Source organism: Erpetoichthys calabaricus, chromosome 17, assembly GCF_900747795.2.
Source record: "Erpetoichthys calabaricus chromosome 17, fErpCal1.3, whole genome shotgun sequence".
Lineage (NCBI taxonomy): Eukaryota > Metazoa > Chordata > Cladistia > Polypteriformes > Polypteridae > Erpetoichthys > Erpetoichthys calabaricus.
Genome location: NC_041410.2, coordinates 78,543,742 through 78,567,759, shown reverse-complemented (window position 1 = coordinate 78,567,759; position 24,018 = coordinate 78,543,742). Strand labels below are relative to the sequence as shown.

Below are 24,018 nucleotides of genomic sequence, written 5' to 3'. Positions count from 1 at the left end.
TTCTCCACTTGTTGCATAAATCTAATTTTTTTTTTTTTTTTTTTTAACTAGAGTATACCTCACTATTTTGCCAATGGAAGTGAAGACAGCAAGGAGTGCTGTAAGCTGGAATTAGATTAGAATATTAGAACAGTCTAGATGAGAACAGGCCATTCAGCTCAACATAGCTCACCAGATCTAACCACTTAATTCTTCTAAAATAACATCGTGTCTAGTTTGGAAGTCCATAAAGTCCTACTGTGTCTATCTACCACACGACTTGATAGCTTATTCCACGTGTCTATGGTTCTGTGTAAAGAAAAACTTCTTAATATTTGTGCGTAATTTACCCTTAACAAGTTTCCAACTGTGTCCCTATATTCTTGATGAACTCATTTTAAAATAATAGTTTCAATCCACTGGACTAATGTCCTTCATGATTTTAAAAACTTCAATCATTCCCCTCTTAATCTTCTTTTGTTTAAACTGAAAATGTTCAGCTGTTTTAATCTTTCTTTATAATTCATCCCCTGTAGCCCCGGAATCAGCCTAGTCGCTCTTCTTTGCACTTTTTCTATGTCCTTTTTGTAGCCTGGAGACCAAAACCACACAGTACTGCAGATCAGGCCTCACCAGTACGTTACAAGAGTAAAACCTTCTTGGACTTGTACTCAACACATCATGTTATATAAACTAACATATAAATATGAAATGCATTTGTTTATTTGACATAGTATAACTTTTTCTTAAAATTCATTTAAATTATGCCGAACTAAAATACCACCAGGATATGTCCATCTAAATCTTGAACAACCCATATTAATACTTCACAGAGGGAAACACAATCTGTGTATGTGGAACAGATTGGTATTTTTGCCTATTGGAATATATGATAAAAATAAATGATAATCTAAAAGATTTGCACTCCGCAATTTTACAGCATGTACATGTTGCTTGTAAACAGAATGGCACTGATGATTTCCATTTATAATTATGGAATTATACTATTCTGGATTATAGTGATGACTGAAGTTTCTTATCCGAATACAATATCTTAAAATTATAAAAGATGGGCAGTTCTGTATGTGTGCTATGATTGTAAGGCTTTGAGAACAGAAAAAAAAAAAACATTGATACATTGCTCTGAATAACAAAAATACACTAAAAGCAATGTTCTAATTCTATAGTCTTATTTTTAATTTTCTATTTTTAACAGAAGAGAAAAAAAAAGCAAAACAATAAGCAAACAAGATTAACCTTGCGGGCGGCACGGTGGCGCAGTGGTAGCGCTGCTGCCTCGCAGTTAGGAGACCCGGGTTCGCTTCCCGGGTCCTCCCTGCGTGGAGTTTGCATGTTCTCCCCGTGTCTGCGTGGGTTTCCTCCAGGCACTCCGGTTTCCTCCCACAGTCCAAAGACATGCAGGTTAGGTGGATTGGCGATTCTAAATTGTCCCTAGTGTGTGCTTGGTATGTGGGTGTGTTTGTGTGTGTCCTGTGGTGGGTTGGCACCCTGCCCAGGGTTGGTTCCTGCCTTGTGCCCTGTGTTGGCTGGGATTGGCTCCAGCAGACCCCCATGACCCTGTGTTCGGATTCAGCGGGTTGGAAAATGGATGAATGGATGGATTAACCTTGCAACTAATTTTTGCTTATATTCAGGTACATCTAAAAATGCATATCAAATAAGCAAAAATGCAATTTACAAGCTGCAAGGATCATTTTAGCACACACAGCTCCTGGTTAATTTTATTTTTATCCTTGCTGACTACACACTTAGGTAAAGGGATTCAATTACTAGAATGTCGGCCACAAAATTTTGAAATGAACTGAATGGAATAGTATTGAAACATCAAAACAAAAAGCACAGGAATGTCTTGTTTGTTGTTTATGTGGCATATCTTGAGAGTCTGCATTAAAATTACTTAGTTTTGCAAAAGCATTGAATCCCCTGGAAAGTAGTTATTCACATTCTCTGAATTTCTAAAGATACATATCTCTCCAATTACGTATTTTATTTACAACCTAACAATTTATTTTAAAGCCAAAGTAAATCATTTGTGAAAAGCATATTACTAAAAATAAACGCTGAAAAAAGCTGTTTACATAAACATTCAAAACCCACACATCAATATTTAATATGGACTCCTTTTGCTACATTAACAGCCTTAGGTCTCTTGGGGTAGTCTGAACCAGCTTTTTACACCGCTCAGTTGTGATTTTGTCCCATTCTTCCTGGCAAATTTTCTACAGCTCATTTAGGCTGGTTGGCACATCTGGACTGTAATTTTCAAAGAAAGCCAGAGATTCTCAATGGGGTTGAGGTCAAGACTTTGACTAGGTCATTGTAGAACTTTTTTTTTTTTTTAAGCCATTCCATTTGTTTTGATCATGAGATTGTAGATTTACTGGAAGGTTAGCCTCTTCTCAAGCCTTAATTTCTCAGCCAACTAGAACAGGGTCACTTCCAATATTTCTCTGTATTTAGTTAGATCCATTCTTCCATTGGCCTCAGCAGGATTCCCTGACCCTGTAAATGAAATGCATCTCCTCTAGATTATGCTGTCACATCCTTACCTCAATGTTGGGGTGGTGGATCTTTTTTGAGGCATGTGCCTTGCTGTGTCTGCACCATACATAATGCTTTCAATTCTGGCCTCAAAACCTTTTCCCATATCCTGGCTGGGTACCTCTCATATGGCAGGAGTTCATAACTCTTTTAAGGATACTTCTGAATAATGGCTTCTTTCTAATCCCTCTGCCAAATAAGCCACTGTTATGGAAAGTTCTTGATATTGTGGACTCAAATACATGTGTCCCAGTTTCAGCAACTAAATTCTATAGTTCCTTCAAAGTGATGTCTGGCTTTATTGTTGCTTCCCATATCAGTGTATGTCTTGCTTGCTTGCTTTTATTTATTTATTTACACACTGGCTGAGTAATGTTATAAACCTGCCACTTCCTGATGGTGGATCTAATTATGCCCACAGAGCACTTTGATATTTTTTGTAACCCTTTTCCCAGTTTATGGATTTCAATCACATTGTCTTTTATTTCTGTTGTACATTATTTAGTCTTTATTTTAACAGTGGGAAAGGGAATGGATGCTGAAAATAAGACTTTTCAGTCTTACAAGAATAATAAATTAAAAATCAGTCATTTCAAGCAGTAACAGCCATTAGCAACACTAGTAATGTCTTGGCTATATTTTTAAATCAATTTAAAGGTATCTTAATTAAAAAAGTATACATTTTTATCAAAAACATTGGACGTTTCTGGCAGATTGCAAATTTTTGAACAGGTGTGTATATATTAGACTAGTTTGTCTATTTGGTCAGAGTTACCTTGAAGCTTAGCAACAAGCGGATTATTTTGTTTAAAAAAAGCCTTATGATTTCTGTCACCTTTCATTCTGTCCTTGTACTCTTTTTGCATCTACTACTATAGTACCTCAGAATGCTATTGTATACACGACAGGACGTTTCCATAATGAACACCAATCAACAGCTTCTTAGTTTCAGAACTAGGAGACATTTGTCTGAACATTTCTTTAACAAATAAAGCAGAGAAAGCCATATGACGTAAACAAGATTTTGGTTAGGTACATTGTCTCAACATCTCATTAAAATCCTTTTTAAATTTATGAAGATTTCTACTTCAATGGTTTGGTTAAAGAAATGCTTCCTGTGTCTAATATTACATATACATTCCCTTAATTTACATTAGAGTTTGTAAACACATAAATCACTATTTAACTAAATCTGATCAATTAGAATATGCTATCAGCATCTCTGAGTATACTAACAACCTGGATTAGGTCTTCACACAGCCTTCAATGCTTGTATAGACATTTAATTTTATTTGCCCATCAAGAGTAGGATATGTCCTTTAGTTCCAGAATCTACTTGGCTGCCTTTGTCTGAACAACTTTTAAAGATGCTGTGAATTTCTTTTGTATGGTAACCAGTAATGTACACTATAGTTCAGTTCAAAAGCGTGATCCATTCAAATACACTACCTAGCCAACGAGGAGAAGAATCTATGAAAGTGGTTCATTTAATAATATTTTGGCCAAAATAAATGAGTTTGCACGCATGTGACACAAGTAAACTGAGATTTTAGTTGTGGTTTGTTCAGCCTTGGTCCCCACAGAAGTCTATTGTGTCAGGAACTTTGTAATCCATAAAGGCATGAGATTATTTTTTTCTCAGCCATTACTATAAACACAGGGCAAATTTCTAAAGTTATGTAGCCCCTTCAGCTATGATTTTTCCCTTTGCCACTTTCATTTTGATCAAAAAATCCTAGACCTTTCAAGGTATTCCACTCAAACCTGCCAGTTAGGCTCATGACATAGGAGTTAAGAAAATTATATTGAATAAAGGACATTGATAATTTTTGTGTTGATCTTGGCATTTGAAGTTGACAAAACATTTGGCAGAATTATAATAACTCAGAACTGTTCCTACTGTAGACTGTTTATTTAAACTCTCCATTTTATGCCATACAAGGTAAGAAGGTATTGTCAAAAATGCTTTCCACTGATATGTTCTGAGCATTAAGGTCTTTGGCGAAGGGTAATCAAAGAAGAAAGGTGACGGTAGTCCCTAATTATAGATCTGTTGCCAGAAAAGGCTCTGTTCAAATGTTCTTGCAAGTATCTACTTCTTTCACATTATCCCATAGCATATAGGGTGGACACAGAAACTCATGAACAGAGTACTTGCATCTTACATGTAAGCAGTGAAGAAAAAAAATAAAAAGCACATACACAATCCAGATATAATTATTAAGGTTGATATATTTAAAAAGGCAAATTCCTTTCCACTCATTTTACCCACTGTAGCTCTAGTATTGAAGAAAACATACCATGCGAGGATGTGGCAGCAGTCTGTGAACGTGCATGAGGAGGAATGAGGACTGAGTTCAGCTGCGGCTGAATAGACATCTCTGTGTAAAGAGTAGCGAAAAAAGTGCAAAGTCGATGAAAAACTCAAAGATAACATAAATCCAAACATGACCATGTAAACATAAAAATAAATAGCTACAAGCTACTATATATAAATAGTACTGTCACAATAATTCAAAGCAGGACTCTAAATCTTTGTCAGTTTTATCTAAATGATAAAAACTGTATTAAAAGTTAGAAACTAACTTTAATTGAGCGATGGTTTGAATAAAATATATTTTCTTTTTTAACTTTGATCCATTCAACAAGTATTTTAATTATTAAAACAATTTTTTTTAAGCAAAAGGTATATAAAAATGAGTTGAATAACTGTATGGTCTTTTACATTTTTGCAAGAATATTTTGTCTAAAGGTTACATGCAACTCACACTAAAGTATCCTATTTCTAATCAAATGCAGTTTTAACTAAATGTACAAAATGCAAACTTCTTACTACAGAAACATTAGTTACATTATTACAAGTGAAAAATTTCACAAACATAGTTGAGGATTAGCATGCAATTCTTTAAATTTAAAAACAAATGTTTGTACTGATATACAATATTTTAAATATAAATCAAGGTAACTTTAAGAGTGGTTTATAAAATGCAGTATTGGAACTAGCCAACACAACAACAGGTACTATAGTATTTCTTAAGATCTGAAATTGGAGATTTAATCAAAGTTTGTTGTAAATTTTACTAACAAGATCTGTTGATTGAAATTCTCTGGTCAGCTTCAGATTTGGCAACAGAAACTTTAGAAATTAACAGTTCTTCATATGTTTATTATATAAAGTCATGTGTGTCACAGAATTTGTCAATGCATCTTAAGCTTCATGAGGCTCATTCAGTTAGTTACTGAGGTCCTGAGTGCATTGGAACAGATAAGTAAGTAAAGGACCTAAAGTTGGATAATGTCTCACTCAACTGGAATGAAAAATGAAAAAAAAAAAAAAATCAGCTGGGATGTTTAGAATATTTGTATTAGAAACCAAGAAAAGAAAAACAGCTTTATGTAAGAGACATTCTATTAAGTTAATGCTATGTTGAATTAATTTATGTATTTATCCAGTTATGTAAATTTGTCTGGCTTTGTATTACTACACAGAACAAAGACAAACAGACAATGGAAGGTCTTATCTCAGCTCCTACAAGCTAACATTTTAATGGATTATTGTAACTTATTTTCTTGTCATTCTGAGTAAAGCCTTTTCTGTTTTTTGCTTTGCCTTGCAGCTGACAAGGCATGGAGGGCAAACGGTAGTGTTATGTAATGTCACTTAACTAATCTGTACCTTCCTACTATAAATTTATTAGAACATGCCATTAGTGCTGGGCAGTATACCGGTTCATACCGAAAACCGCTTTTTATTTTTTTTATGATATGGATTTTTCTTATACCGCAACACCGGTTTAAATTGCCTAAATGACGTTCGGAACCTGGCGCAGCGGGAAACTGTTCAAGTGGGGACCTTTTTCACTGCTACACCGCTAAACACAGATTTGTTGCACTAGGACTCTTTTTCACTGCTACACCACCAAATAGGTAGCATTCCGAAACTGAAGCAGATGATAAAGTTGAACATGATGAACAGAAGAACTTTTGCCGAAAAAAAGGAGGCATGTCCATCGCCTAGAGATACTTTAGTTTTAAAAAGTCAGATGTGTAAATACTGTTTCTATACTACTGGATAATAAAACAAGTACAACTTGGCTTGCAGTATTTGTTTTCAATACAGTGTAATGTACCTGGGTACTGTGTAATAGTGTGACGACATGTTGACTTTATTCTCGACATTTCCACTTTAATCTTGACGCTTATGACGAGAATAAAGTCGACATGTTGACTTTATTCTCGCCGTTTATGTCAAGATTAAAGTCGACATGTTGACTTTATTCTCGTAATTTGTCATTAAAGTAGAACATTGTAAACTAAACTTCATCGTAAAATGAATATTTAATTTACTAGATTTTCTCAAACTCCGTCATAAGTTATATAGCACATTAAATGCTTTGTGTTAAGTGATTCTTAAACTGACTTCTTCTTGCACTAAGAGGAGGCGCCGGCAGCGATCGCCACACAGAATACATTCACTTCATGATCTTCCTGCTCTCTGAATTTTTAGAATGCTAAGATAAATACTTAATATAATTTTCATGGTAAAATGCATTAAAGCATGCATTAATCATATGGGGGCACGGTGGCGTGCCTGCCTTACATTTGCATGTTTTTCTGGTGGGTTTACTCGGCGTGCTTCAGTTTCCTTTCAAAGTCATGTAGGATGTGGGGTTTTGTTGTGCTATATTGACCCTGCTAGTGTATCCTGGGATGTGCTGGCGACTCGTTCAGAGATGGGATAATTAAACATGTATAACGAAGATATTTTTAAAGTTCTGAACACTCCGTGGGCTAAGTTTATAACTAGTTTTAATTTCACAAAGACGTTTAACGTGTGGTGATTGGTTATGTGGTGAAAGAAAAAGGAAGGGTAGGAACTGGGGTTTTGGTACGTCAGATAGAGACAGCATGCATGCATGCAATAAAGATAGCCCGCTCAGAAGAACATGCATTGAATTCTGTGTTCGTGTCTCCGACCAGCAGATCATAAACCCAACATTTACACAATATTTAAGTTAAACCTGTGCGATAGCTATTCATACATCCAGTTTTTTGGAGCCTCGTCACACCTGCCATAAAGTTCTCTACACTGAACATACACCTGGGGACCCCTTACTGCGAGGGAGCAGCACTACCGCCTCACTACCGTGCATGTGTAATACCTGCTTTAATGCATTTCTTCATGAAAATGATATCAAGTATTTATCTTAGCATTCTAACTTTTCAGAAAGCAGGAATATCACGAAGTGAATGGATTCTGTATGGTGATCGCTGTCTTCTCTTAGTGCGGAGGAAGTCAGTTTAAGAAGCGTAGTGATTAACCACTGGGTCGGGGAACGTAACACAAAGCATTTAATGTGCTGCATTAATTTATGACGGGGTAAATTAAGTAATTGATTAAACATTGATTTTAGGAAGTAGTTTACGACATTCTACTTTAATTATGAAGTAAACTATGAGAATAAAGTGGAAATGTCGACTTTAATCTCGACATAAACGGCGAGAATAAAGTGGAAATGTTGACTTTATTCTCGACATATAGTTTGTTTTTTTCTTCCCAGTATAGCTTAGCTTGAAGCAAGGTCCATATTAATGCAGTTTGCCTAAATGATGGTTCAGTTGGTAAAGATGTCATCACCAAGTTGCACTTGTTTTATTTTATTTTAATTTGGTGAATACTGTGTAATGCACCTGGGCTTGAAGTCTTGAAGTAATAGTGCAACTATCAGTAATAATACTATTATTTATTTTATTGTTATTATTTATTAGTTTAAATATTATGCAGTTTAATGATGATAAAGTTGTTTAAAAACGTGTCAGTGGACAGAGATTGTTAACATTAACAGAAAGTGTAGTTGGTTTACAAAAAATATTTACTATTTGTTCCTTTTCTAAGACATATTCGGTGCAATACAATTTTTGACAAGCACTTCTGGATATTTTACTAAGTCTAAATGCCTCTTTGTATGGTTGAAAATATGTTGTCAAAATTAGTTTGTTTTTGCAAAATGTGTTCAATAAAAAGGTTCTATATTTTGACTGCATCTGTCATGCAATGTGATACCTTCTCCATTAGTGCCACCACCTTGAAAACTATCACTTTATGGGGCAATGCAAAACTGTATTAATACTTGTGTGCACATTAAAATGTTTTTTTTGTACAATGTACAATACTCTTGACAGTGGAATAGGTTATTCTTAGCCAGTAATTGCATTGGAAAATGTGGTTAACATCCACTCATGCATGGGGAAAAAAATACCATTGAATACCATGAAACCGGGATAATTTAGAAAAATACCGTGATATAGAATTTTGGTCATACCGCCCACCCCTACATGCTATACAAAAGAATTGTAACTTTAAGAATGGAAAATAATTGAGGCGTAACACGACAAAGTGTACAACAACACAGAAGAAACCTTTATCCCTTTATATTTTGTGTATTAAATAACTTTCTCCAGAGTTTTTTGCAATTTCTTTCTTTGAATTTTCTCTAAATTTTAAAAACAAACTTTATGGGACTGTCGAGTTTTATGTATGAATTAGAGTGGATCGTGCTTTGCCAACTCAGTAGAAGCTAAATTTTGAAAACCTAGAATAGACACAGCTACACCAGGGTATTAATGCTTTCAATGAAGATGATGAAATATTGAGTATTAAGAAGAAAAAAAGTATACTCACCAACAGGACTGAAGTTGAACAGATTAGGTAGCTCTCTACCATTAGGCAACCGGGCCATTGGTTCCCTCAGGTCATCAAAGAATGAATGTGCACAGGCTTCAAGAGGTGAGAGACGCGTAACAGGCGTATACTCCAGCAGACGTGAACACAGTGCAATGGCTTCTGGTGGTGTTCGAGGCTTAAATACCTGTATATGAAAACATGACAGATTAGAACTGAACTGAAATATTCTTAAAAATGCTATTCAAGACTTGGCAAGCTAGGAAAATCAGCAAACACTGAAGAATCAGTTAAAAAACAATTTAGATTTGTAAACAGTATCAATATGTCAAGTTTTAGACCTTGATTTGTCAAGGGCATGAGGTTCAAACTCAGAAGCAATGAACACAAGTAAATAAGGGCAACAAACCATCCAGGTACACAAAGTCACATGCAAAATCTAACAGAAGAATTTATAGTCAATCATTAACAAAACAGTATGTTTTTACACTGCAGGACATAAACTAAGCACTTGGTGAACATACAATAGCAAAACATTTAAATACCATTCACTTGGTAACCATGGGCTGAATTGAGTGTGGAATAGCACCACAAAATACTACTTGTGTATCCATTGTGCTGCTAATTTAAAAAAAAAAAAGATCTATTATATCACATACATCATGTGTTTCATTATACCTTTAAGTCAATAAATAACCAAAAGACTATTCCCCTTAATTTAAGAAACATAGCAAAACAGCATTATTATTTGCTGCGTACATGTTTTATAGAGCATGCTGATATTGATTGCAATGCAACTTGCATCTTTTTCAAGTTAATACAAAGACTACAAATGCTCAAATACTGGTGCATAGATGAGCTGCAGGAGCAGAAAAATATGCTGGATTCCATTGCTGCAAGTTAAAAAACAGGGAGATGAACCTACAACGTACACATGATCACCAAAATTGTACAACTGAAGAATAATAAATGTTTGTCTGGAATGAGTTTTAAAAATTTTCTGCAGAGACAAACAAGTGGTAAGGTCAGAATTTGGAGTAAACAACGAACATTCATGGATCCATTCTGACTTCTGCCAATGGTACAAGCTGCTGGTGGAGTGTAATGGTGTATTTTTTTTTTTGGCACATATTAGGAGCACCACACCAACAGAGGGTCATTTAAATCAGGGGTCCTCAACTCTGGTCCTGGAGGACCACAGTGGCTAACACTAACTCTTTTCTTAATTAGTGACCTATTTTTACTTCTAACGAACTTTTTTTTTAATTAATTTTATTTGACTTGCTCTTGAAGACTCAGGCAGCTTTATCCTTAATTAGCTGCCGAACAATAATGATACAAAATGAGCAAAAACGTGACCAGCAAACTGTCTTCATACAATATCTGAAAATAAAGAAAGATGAAGGTCTCAGGAATGTTGATCTACTCAGGTCCCCAAAACATTTTAAGTGTTCTTAGAAAAGAGCAAATCAAGAATTTCAGAAATGTATACAATTGCAGAATGAGAGCAACAACAAAACATGGAATTAAAGAATGGGTTTAATTAACGACAAGTCTCAGCATCTAATTAAGCAACTGGTTGGAGTTTGAGGCCCAGACTTAGTTGGCCATCTCTTGGCTCACTCATTTCACATTTCATTTCCGTTTGGGTGCCTTTTAAGGAAAGAAAGGAAACAATTCAGAGGAATGGTGAAGAAATTCAGGGGAACAAATTTAAAAAAAAAAAGTCAATTAAAATTAATATAAAATAAGTTAATTAGCAGCAAAAACGGGTCACTAATTAAGAAAAGGGTTAGAATGAAAACCTACAGCCACTGTGGTCATCTAGAACCGGAGTTGGGGATGCTTAATTTAAATGACACAGCTTGAAATTATGCTATAAAACAAAAATTAATTGTCAAAAACATAACAGTGACTTCTGTTTACTTCAATGGCCTGCCCAGTCCTCAAATCTCAATCCAATGTTGTGCTGTTGGGATTATGTGAACTGGGAGATTTATAGCACTTCAGGAATTGCCAGATTCTATTAAGTACTATGAACTCCCTATGGTATGTTTCCAGAACCTTGCCTCTAAGATTTGCACAAAAGATAAAAAAGGGAGCCCTATCCCTTGGACACTTTGTGTGTGTTTCATGTGGAGATTTACAGAACCTCCATGACATAATTTACTTGGGGCAAGATTAAAAAATAAATAAATAAATAAATAAAAATGCAATTTTTTTCCATTTTGTGATTAGATTATGTAATATATGCTGTTGTTGCCTTTTTGCAAATTTGACTGCTGTTAAACAACAACACTACTACATAGTACATTTTCTTACAAGTAATGTAGCTCAAAGTGTTTTAAGAGATGTAAAAGAAATTGTTACAAAAAAAAAAAAAGAACAACAAGTTAAATATAGGCAAAAAATGAATAAAAATATATCATCACAAGCTTCCATAACACACACACATATATGTAATTAGTAGAAAGTCCTTATATAAATCATCATAATCTAAGTCTCTAAAGAGGAGTGCAATGATAAGGTCAGATGGCTGGGAGGTTGGAAAAACAAAACAAAAAACCTCTATTAATGCTGGAGAGAAAAACAAAATCTGCAGGAGTTCCAAAGTCAAAAGACCACACAGCCTCCACTGGGCATTCTACATAACACAAATGTTCTCAACTAATACCTCACTGCTTCCAGTCTTCGTCCCAGAGGATTCAATGCAGTAGGTGTCGTGGATGGCTAGGGCACCAGTCTTCATCTGAGCATCACAGGTGGCTGCATAGGGCCTCAATCAGGTAGTGGTGGTGCTTTTTTTTTGCCCATGGAGCCTTATACTTCATATACTTCACATGCAAGCCCACTTTAACAGACATGGATGGGGACTGGAGGGTTGGAACAATGTACCCAACAGGACATGTGTGAACACAGCAGATGAATATGTCAAGCAATTTAATGTTTTGTTTTGTGCAACTCACATGTGCAACAATTAAAGAGAGAGACCCACAGGGTAAAGTATATGCTTCTCCACCATGTTCTCTGATATTATCAACATTTATATGCTTAGAATCTAAACTTCAGCTCCACTGGTGCTCTGTTGAGTTAGAGGTGAAGGTTTAATGTTAGCCAGTAAAAATATTTCAGCTGAAGGCAAGGATCAAACCATAATGGCACTTTTCTATTGGAAAATGAAAAGGCTGTAAGTTTTTTGAGGTCAAGAGAATATAAAGCTATCAAAAGTAAATAATGAACAGGCCGTTCCTCAAAGATATGTTTGAGGATTAAGTGGCACAATGAAAATCCTGCAATGTTGCATTCTATATCCACAGCCATATGTGATGCTCATTGGAAACATTCAAAATTTTTCATTCTAATTTATCAATACACATAAAATTTGAAAATGAATAGCAGTCCAAGTTCACAATGAAACAGAATACTTTATTTTCAAATGACAATGCTTACAAATTTCATATCAAGCTCTTTCTTACCTGTAGCATCTTGAAAACCAAATGGAAGAATAATAGTTGACTTAAATACATATGGAATTTTATGTAACAAAATATGTAGTAATGAAAACTTTAACTGGCCAAAAAAATCTTACCTACTTCTCAGTGTGCCAATTATTGTTTTGAAAAATACTGCAATGCTACACATCATTCATTTTTATTATCTACCCAGGAAATGTAAGTGATGACAAGTGTATATAGTATAAAACAATACTTTCAAATTTAAAAAAAAAAACATCCAACTTTTACATCTAGATATCACAAAGATTCTAATCTTCAAAACAAGGAGGGGATAAAAAAAGCTGTTGTTTTACTCTAATAAAGCAGGGAAAATGATTCAGGCATTTAGCATGAATAAAATTATATGATGGAAGTCACAGTTTATCACTAAGTTGCTTTGAATTTGCTTTATAACCTGGACCATTCAACATTAAATCAGTTTTGCTTAATTTTCCCAACATTACTAGATTAAAGGGACTTACAATCTTCCAACTAGCAGAAGGATTCAATTCCATTATTCAGTAAGGTAACAAGAAAAATACAAGTTGTCAACATATTTGACATGTTGACTGTGGATGCATTTTAAAGTAGTTTTGACAGTTTTAAAATCAATTAGATAAAAGACTACTGCAATCAAAAAATGTAAAGTAGTGCTTACCCATTTTGCAGGACCAACTGCAAAAGGCTTAAAACAGCTATCTATCAATTTCATTTGTTTAGATTTGTGACAAACACACATGACACATATGGCACAAGAAAACTGAACACAAGTGACATGCGATTATTTTGAAATCACCCTATTGGTGGAAATTATGTTTATAATGCAAATCAAATAAATGTGCAGCAAGCAGGCAACAAAAACTACTTAACTGCCTGAGTTTGACTTTCTGCATATATCCATAGATTAAGTCTGCAATTTTAGATTGGATTAATTCCAACCTCTCCACCACTTCCTTTTGCTCATAAACAAGTTACTAGTGCATCTACACTATTTGGCCAAGTCTGTAGACACCCCTTCAAATTAATTAATTCAACAGTTTTAGCTGCACCCATCATTAACAGGTATATAAAATTAATCACACAGCCATTCCATCTCCATTGACAAACATCAGCAGTAGAATGGGTCGTACTAAAGAGCGCTGTAACTTAAATCATGTCACAGCCATAGGACATCATCTTTTCCACAAATAATACTAGATCTGCTCCGGTCAACTGTAAGAGCTGTTATTATGCAGTGGAACCTTCAAGGAGCAATAATAGCTCAGTCATGAAGTGGCACATCATCTAAACTCACAGAGAAGGGTCGCCGAGTACTAAAGCACATAGTGCAGAGAACACCTACCCCTCTGTTGCATCTCTCACAACAGAGGTCCAACCTGCATCTGAAATTAACATTAGGACAAGAACTGCACAACAGGACCTTCATGACATGGGTTTCCATAGCCAAGCAGCTGCACACAAGCTTAAAATTATAATGTACCATACTAAGCATCAACTGGTGCAGTGTAACGAATACCACCATTGGGCTATGGAGCAGTGGATACTTGTTCTCTAGACTGATGAATCACATATCACTATCTAGCAGTCTGATGTAAGAATCTAGGTTTCACTGATGCCAGAAGACTGAATATTGCCCAATGTAAAATTCTGGGGATGTTTTTCAGGGTTTGGGCTAGGCTGTGTTGTTCCAGTAAAGAGTACTGTTAATGCTACAGCATACAAAAACATTTTAGACAATTTTGTGTTTCCAATGTTGCTGCCACAGTTTGGAGAAGGCAATTTCCATTCCAGCATAACTGTGCTCCATGCACAAAGGAGCTAAAGTTACAGCCAGTTAGGGCATAGTTAGCACGATTAGAATAGAGCAGATCTGGGCTTTGCTATTGGTTTCTTGGATGCACATAAGTCCATCCTTTAGTAGATAAATGGCACAAAGTTCTGTCCATCAGTTTTGTTTGAACTTGGGTGTCAAACTGGTGCCTCCAAGAGATCTCTCAGTGATGTTAATTGTTCTGGGATCAATCATCTAATCTGATAAGGCACAGGAAGCTGCATTTCTGAAAGGGAGACCCTTTTTATTAGATGATATGTACAGTCTGGCATTGGCTTGCTAAGCCAAGGACTTGTATTCCAGGGAGACCAGGATGGATAATACCAGTCTGTCCTGCTGTGCATTTTTTTAATACTCCTCTTCTCAAGGTACTCCAACATTCTCCCGTATCTCAAAGATATGCAGGTTGGGTTAATAATTGAGTAAGTAATATAACTGAGTATGATGTGGAATGAACTAAAAGCTAGCAATCACTGCATGCACACCACAGCATGAATAAGCTAAAAGCCAAGTTTAAAGGGAGAAAAAAAGCATAAAATTATGTCTACAGACTTGCTAAAATTTGTTCAGCATGTGCACACTGCCACAGTGTTCCAGCAAGTTTGAAACCAAATGTCTGGACCACAGACTGCAAGATGCTATTTTTTCTCCTAAATAGTGAAATAGCATTCATGAAGGAGCAGGCGATAAAATAGTAAACAAATTAACATTATAAACTCTTAAAAATTATGCTGCTAATATTTGGCCTACAAGATCACTGGTTATAATTTGTGTAACTGCAAGAATTTCTAAGATCTAAATGTATAGTAAAGATCATTAGTCCAGCTGTGCTCTGCTCATGGCCAAACCTTAAACACCAGCCAAGCAGTTCCTGTTAAGATGTACACACCGAGAGAACAGACTGGACTTGATTGCAGATATTAATTTCGAGCAGAGAAAGTCTGTCAGAAAATATACTAGGGGATAAATAAACTGACATTTCAAACAGCATTTTTTTTTTTAATGAAGACTATATGAAATAAACGTCTTCAGTCCAAAGATGTTTTTTAGAAAAGGAAGAAATATGAGAAAATATTTTAAAATAAAGTGTGCAAATTAAATTACAATTTCATTTAAAAATAAAATTTTTTATAGTAGCACTGCAATCTACACCAAATTGAATACTTTTTCTGTTGCTCTATAGTTTTAAGTACATTAACATGAACATTTATTTGGGAAGAAAAGGCATACAAAAAGCTTTTATTATTAATTGAAACCAGCAGTCACTATAGCTAGTGGTCATAATAAAACTCAATGAGTTATTGGGTTGTGTGTGGTCAATAAATGTAAAAGTTACCCCTTCACATTCAAGAGGGTTAGGGGGCGGTTGACCCCTCTGAATGAGAACATTTGCGAATAATACTTAGAGCCTCCCCTAATGGTGGCAAAGCATGTCACAGTAGATTATTTTTGTGGTTTAATTTAATAACTGTGAAATGGCTGAAGGAAATGTCTGGATCTGCTAAATAACTAAGGGAGCAGTGAAGTGGAAGGTAGCTGGCATACATCCCACTGTTGTATTTTTTTAAACCAAAAATAACCATTAATATATTATTTTTATTTTATACAAATTATTTTCAGTATTGTTTATATATTTTTGGCTTGTGCATCATCTGCAAGCTTCAGCGATCTTTCAGCAATCTCCAAAAATATTTTCACTTGTTTATGACCACTCGTAAATAACCAAACCTATGAATGTCACATTCACGAATCTGGAGTGGCAACTGTACAAACATGGGTCTTGGGTCAATATTGCAAAAAAAGGTGAAAGCATTCAATCATAAACAGGTTATGTTAGCGATACTACTTAAATGCACTCAAACATTAATTGCATTAGCTGTGTTTTGCTCATATTTGACATGGAGTCCACATAGTTTGTGAAGCTATGCTCTGGGAACATGGCAGAAAACTTAACTGAACTAGAAAAGGTGGTAAAGAATTTATTATTATTATTACTGTTAATGGCTGTGCAAAATGTTAGGAAAGGATGTGCCTTTTATACTGTCATATTTCAATTTTCTTCTGTGAAAAAACTACATGCAAGATAAGGAAACCTTGGATGATCAAAAGTTGTTACATTTTCAACTATTTCTGAAAATAATCATCATCAAAGCAGAATAAAAACTATAGAGAATAGGATGCCATATCTGTCATTGGGCACACTAATCTGAAAACCCACTCTGTTTAAGTAGAACACAGACACACATCAAAGTACTTTAACAGTCTCAAAACCACTAATCCAATTAAGGTTTGACTCAAAATCTCTGCAGCACTGAGCATGTGGAAGAAGTCTACCATGGACTACATGTCAATATTTTGCAATGCCCAATCATAAACACATTAGGCAAATTTAGAGTTGCCAATTTGCAAACACACATACAGTCAAAGTAAAAAGTATGTGAACCCCTAGCAATTATGTATATGTCTAATTCCCATATAAAACATGGTCGTATCTTCATGTCAGTCACAATAATGAACAAACACAGATACATAGATTTTCAGAGAATTTTTGATCATATTGAATAAATTATTCAAACTGTGAAACTGAAGGTTGGAAAAACTAAGTGAACCCTAAGCTAATGACTTTTTAAAAAGCTCATTGCAGTCAGAATTTAGTACACCTGGAGTCCATTTAATTAAACAAGTTCAGAAGTGTTGCCTAGAATTACTTTGATTGATAAAAAACACTATAAAGTGATTTTTTGACAAGTAGCATATCCAGATGGGAATCATGCCTCACACAAAAGAGCTGTCTGAAGAGCTACGATCGAGAACTGTTAATTTACATAAGGCTGGAAAGGGTTACATACAAAATCATCTCAAAGATTTTAGATATTCATCAGTCTACTGTTAGGCAAGTTGTCTATAAATGGAGACAATTTGGTACTGTGGCTACTCTGCCTAGAACTGGGCACCCTGCCAAGATGACCCCAAGAGCACAACACAAAGTCAACAAGGAGGTAAAGAAGAACCCTAGAGTGACAGCAAAGGACTTAAAGAAGTCATTTGAGCTGGCTAACATCTCTGTTCATGAGTCAACTATACGCAAAACATTGAACATGAAAGGAGTCCAAGGCAGGACACCAAAAAGGAAGCCACTGCTATCAAAAAAGAACATTGCTGAACGCCTGAAGTATGCAAACCACTTGGACACTCCACAATGGTACTGGGAAAATCTTTTGTGGAGTGATGAAACCAAAATTGAACTATTTGGGAGGAAGAAGCTGAACTTCATTTAGTGTAAAAAGGGCACTGCATATCAACATCAAAACATCATCCCAACAGCAAAGTATGGTGGTGGGAACATCATGATTTGGGCCTGATTTACTGAATCAGGGCCTGGACAGCTTGCCATCATTGAGGGGAAAATGAATTCACAAGTTTTATCAACAAATTCTCCAGGATAATGTGAGGGTGTCTGTCCATCAACTTAAGCTCAGAAGAGGCTGGATGATGCAACAGGACAATGACCCCAAAATATTGCAGCAAATCCACAGCACAATGGCTTCAGAAGAACAAACTCCGCCTTTTGGAGTGGCCCAGTCAGAGCCCAGATCTCAATTCTATTGAGATGCTGTGGAATGACTTGAAGAGAGCCATACACAGAAGACAACCAAAGAATATGGAGGAGTTAAGGCAGTTCTGCAGGGAAGAATGGGCTAAAATCCCCCCGCACGATGTGCAGGTCTGATCTGCAGTTACAGGAAGCGCCTGGTTGAGGTCATTGCTGCCAAAGGAGGGTCAGCCAGTTATTAAATCCCAAGGTTCACTTACTTTTTGCACTACCACTGTGAACGTTGAATGCGTTTGTATAATAAAGAAATGAAAGAATAGAACTTTGTGTGTGTCATTGTCTTAAGCTCATTGTGTTTATCAGTACATGTGACTTAGATGAAGATCAGATCACTTTTTATGACAAATTCATACAGTAAACCAGATAATTCCAAAGGGTTCACATAATTTTTGACTGTATATGGGATGTGGAGGGCTGGAGTAGCTGGGGTAAAACCCATGAATATATGAAGTATAAACTACATAATGTAATCTAAAATTAAGACAATTGCTCTTCACTTATAGTAATTGTATCCTCATTACTTTATGCCTAGAACACCACATAAATACAGTAGGATAAAAGTTGAAGGCTACTTGTAAACTGCTTTATACATGTCACACTATAGAACACCTTAAAATGCAATTTATGTGGCACTTTTATTCCTGTAATGATTATTCCTATATCAGAGAAAAAAAAATTACTATGAAAAAAAGAATTGTTATTTTGCAAAATAATTGGTTGCGTGTGCAAGATATTTTTGTACCTGGGGTGGGTGGGGAGTAAACTTGCAGGGGACTACAAATTAACTGAAAACAATTATAAAATAACAGCAAAATATTTAAAATCATTAAATATTCAGCTACAGCAGGGGTGTCAAATTGAAGTTTTTAAAGTGGACCACTTCATCAAATACTTACGGTGTGCAATGTCTGTTACCTCAAAGACCCACTTTAAAGTGCATCTCATACCGTCTCACCTATGCTACTGCGTACAACGCATACATGGTCAATGCAGCAAAAAAAAAAAGCAGGAGTGATGGGTGGGGTGCAAAAAGCTCACCATTACAGGAAAGTGAACTGTGGTGTGGAAGGAGAAAAGGATGTAGAATCAGAAAAAAAAAAGAGTGCTATATAGAGGTTGAGTGTGGGTGTAGCTATACCTGGAGATAAAAGGCAGAAAGAGAAGAAGAGGATTAAGTGGCATGTCTAAACCTGAGAAAAGCTTGGAGCGGTGTCTGCCTTTAGCTACCACTCAGTTAAGGCATCCCCCAAAGACAGAACAATGGGGGAGAATGTACAGTTCACAACATTATTTCTTTTAACCTGTTCTTTTCTTGCTCAGTCCTTACTTCCCTCCAGTTTTGAACCTCACATTCTAATACACTGTTCTTTCTTGGTTGACTACATTTGAAGACTTGCGTGTCTTCTTTTCCTCTACCTATGAAGAGGTCACTACAATATGTGGACTGTTTCCATATAAAGCTTAGTTGGATTACATTTACACCTGGCGTTAAAATGCGTCTCCAGTCCAGGCAGAGATCAAATGGACTCCCCACTTACTCACAGCAATTCTGGATTTAGTTGTTGCTCATATTTTTCTGTGCATCACAGCGCACTACAGCTACTAACCAACAGTTAGAATGGCAAGAGACTGCTTGTAATGACCCAAACAAAAAAAAAGTGAAAAGGAGGTGATAATCCACATTGCCAAAAAAGAACAATTTTTTTGGAAAGATGGCAAAGATCTGAAAGACTTATGATAATCTCATATGGCACTGTAGTCACTCCGCTCAGTTTTTTGAAGATACACATATGTCAGGGCTACCCAGCCTCCAGCAGCTTAACTGACTGCTATCACAGTCCGACATGATGCTTTTATCTTTTCTCTCCACATACAATAATCAAGTTGTATGTGGAAAACGCATTTGTATTACAGCTTGTGCTAACTTTCGTTATCACTGATGGGACTGCTCCAGTCTACAGGCTAAGAAAGTAGCTTCAGCTACGAAAACACGCCTGCCACAAATAATTTTGCATTTTAATAGTTACACTTATTTTCAGAAATAGATAATCATTTTATTATTAAACAAATATACATAAACCAAGTAAGTGGTTAGCAGCTTCTCTTGTTATCAAAATATCTGCAGTAGCATTTCTGTATTTTGGTAATTGCTAGATATTACTTACCCATAAAATGGCTAAGGAATTTATGTTATGATTAAGAAATTCAAGCAATAATAAAAAATAAATTTAGTTACAAAAATTATAGGCTGATTCTTTATGGCCTATTAATTTTGTATTATGCTTTAAAAAAAAACAAGCAGAGTAACAACACTAGCAGGAAAAATGCTTTTGTAAGTTCAAAAAACAAGCATCACTAGTAAGACTGTAGCAACAGTACAAACAAGATGGAAAAAACCATTGCCTGTGTAGTTCGGAGGCTTTCACATATTCATGTGATATACAGTACTAGGAGACCTTGGAGTAATACATGTTGAAAACCACTGTTCTAAAACAGTTAAAAATAAAATGATTAAGCACAAATTAGCAGACAACCTAGAAAGCCAAAAATGTATCCTGACACAGGGGGCTGCAAAAAGGGTGACCCTAGGTAACATTTGGATTGTCAAGATAACAGAAAAATTAACTACCACAGTCATTATCATCATAATTTACGGCACATCGTAAATTGTGGCCTATAATGGCGGCAAACAATAAATATTTTAATAGGTTTATAAAACTTTATCAAAACACAAAACTTGTGTATACTGCTTGGTTTTGAGCATCTTCAATAACAAATATTGTCGTAGCAAAATCATCACCAAAAAATGCACATACCGAGAATACTAAAATTACACAAGCAGTCACTAACAGATATGTACTCTGTCAGACTACAGTAAGTTACATGATTTGAGGAAAACACTGCACATTTGCAAAGTTGCAGAGCATGAAGTTCACAACCATGAAACAAATTCTGTACAACAGACTGTAAAATGAATATCTGGAACATAATGTCAAACAATATCATCAAAACTACCATTATTCAAAAAAAGAGAAACTAAACCTGGAGCCTAGGATAACTGTTACAACTGGTAATGTTTATTTAACTTCTGGGTTTGTTTTTCACATTTGGAAACTGTTCAAATGGTCTGTGCTGTTTAACTGTCTGGAGCTGTGGTACAATTCATTTGATTCTTGTAGAGTTTGTTGATTCAACCAATATCTTGTAATAATTATTTATTATGCAAAAACCCACACCTGGGGAGGTGTGCAGCATGACATCTCATTTTGAAAGGTCATTGTAGTAGAATTGCTCCAAGAATGTTGCTTAATCTATGTATAGTACTAGGTAGCGTCCAGCCTCTTGTTATTCTATTCTATTTTCACATCACCTATACTACTACTGCCAGTTAAAATTATGTAGTTTGCTGAATGTTGTAATGGTTTCCATTTATATCACATTTGTTTGATTGATTTGGTCTTGTGTCACAGATCCCATCTTCTTCTTTTGGCTGCTCCAATTAGGGGTTGCCACAGCGGATCATCTTCTTCCATATCTTTCTGTCCTCTGTATCTTGTTCTGTTACACCCATCAACTGCATGTTCTCTCTCACCACATCCATAAACCTTCTCTTAGGCCTTCCTCTTTTTCTCTTGCCTGGCAGCTCTATCCTTGGCATCCTTCTCCCAATATACTCAGCATCTCTCCTCTGCACATGTCCAAACCAACGCAATCTCGCCTCTCTGACTTTTGTCTCCCAATCGTCCAACTTGAGCTGATCCTCCAATGTACTCATTTCTAATCCTATTCATCCTTGTCACACCAATTCAAATCTTAGCATCTTTAACTCTGCTACCTCCAGCTCTGTCTCCTGCTTTCTGGTCAATGCCACCGTCTCCAACCCATATAACAAAGCTGGTCTCATTACCGTCCTGTAGACCTTCTCTTTCACTCTTGCTGATATCAGACTGTCACAAATCACACCTGACACTCTTCTCCACCCATTCCACCCTGCCTGAACTCTTTTTTTCACCTCTCTTCCACAATCCCCATTACTCTATACTGTTGATCCCAAGTATTTAAACTCATCCACCTTCGCCAACTCTACTCCTTGCATCGTCACCATTCCACTGACCTGTGTCTCATTCACACACATGTATTCTGTCTTGTTCCTACTGACCTTCATTCATCTCCTCTCTAGAGCATATCTCCACCTCTCCAGGGTCTCCTCAACCTGCTCCCTACTATTGCTACAGATCACAATGTCATCAGCAAACATAATAGTCCATGGGGACTCCTGTCTAATCTCGTCTGTCAACCTGTCCATTACCATTGCAAATAAGAAAGGGCTCAGAGCCGATCCCTGATGTAATGCCACCTCCACCTTGAATGCATCCGTCAATCCTACTGCAGACCTCACCACGGTCACACTTCCCTTGTACATATCCTGTACAACTCTTACTTACTTCTCTGCCACTCCCGACTTCCTCATACAATACCACTCCACTCGAGGCACCCTGTCATATGCTTTCTCCAGGTCCACAAAGACGCAATGCAACTCTTTCTGGCCTTCTCTATACTTCTCCATCAACACCCTCAAAGCAAACATTGCATCTGTGGTGCTGTTTCTTGGCATGAAACCATACTGCTGCTCACTAATCATCACCTCACTTCTTAACCTAGCTTCCACTACTCTTTCCCATAACTTCATGCTGTGGCTCATCAATTTTACCCCCCTGTAGTTACTACAGTCCTGCACATGCCCCTTATTCTTAAATATCCGCACCAGTACACTTCTTCTCCACTCCTCAGGCATCCTCTCACTTTCCAAGATTCCATTAGACCAGCGGTTATCAAACTGGGGTCTGCGGTCTGAAGCGGTTTCGGTGGGACCGTGAGAAATGATTGCATATTTATACTATTTATATTTTTATAATTATTAACCTTTACCATCTGAGGGGAAGTAAGTGACTGAGCGCCGTCGTTACCCCCACCACCTAGACCCAACCACTAATCCGCTGTTCCGTTACTCACTGCCACCGCATTGTTTTCCCACCGTTATCGCTAGGCACAAACCAGCCCTTATTATTTTTATCATAATCAAAAATTACCGATTCTTTCGTAGAATCAAAACACTCGCAAACAGTTTTCGTATATTTTAGAAGCAAATAAGAGCGCTAAAGTTGGATACAGATAATCAGCAAACAACATATTTTATATTTTTTGTGTTTTTAAGTAGTGAAATTGCCCGCTCAACGCAATGAAGTAAAAGTGTTCATAATGAGACAATTAAAATAAAGTGATTGCTAAGAGGCGGTTTAAAAAAATCGACAATGAGTCTTGATGATCTGTTCGTTCCATTGATCTTGATTTGAATATAATTTTAAGGTGGCTCCAAGTGTGCTGATTCCATTCGCAACCACCTATGAGTGTGAGACGGCTTTTTCCACACTACTTACTATCAAAACAAAATCTCAAAACAGATTAGACGCGACAAATGATATGAGAGTTGCACTGGCCAAAACAAACCCAAACATAGAAGAACTGGTTAAGGCAAAGCAGATGCATCCATCCCATTAAAATTTTAACTTAATTGTCAAAAAATGTTTTATTCACAGCAGCCTGTACCTATGCTGCCACGCAGTGGGTATGTGGCACCCTTGTGCAAAGTATTTGGCGTCCCCAAGTTTCTTGAAATAATATTGATTTTTTAATTTTTAATAAAAGGGTCCGCGAGCTATCGAACAATTTTTAAAGGGACCGCCATGCAAGAAATTAGGGGTGGGCTGTATGACCAAAATTCTATATCACGGTATTTTTCTAAATTATCCCGGTTTCACAGTATTCAACGGTATTTTTTTCCCCATGCATAGAGTGG

The 24,018-nt window shown here is 36.2% G+C and overlaps 1 protein-coding gene across 1 annotated transcript in view; it reads right to left on the bottom strand.

Moving 5' to 3' along the window:
• gsk3ab (glycogen synthase kinase 3 alpha b) overlaps positions 1-24,018 on the bottom strand; it is an 85,500-nt gene that overhangs the window by 3,997 nt on the left and 57,485 nt on the right. Inside the window, exons 8-9 of the mRNA XM_051920923.1 lie at positions 9,224-9,410; positions 4,842-4,922 (exon numbers count right to left, since the gene is read on the bottom strand). Of these exons, the coding sequence (XP_051776883.1) occupies positions 4,842-4,922; positions 9,224-9,410 (268 nt within the window). The remainder of the gene's footprint in view (positions 1-4,841; positions 4,923-9,223; positions 9,411-24,018) is intronic.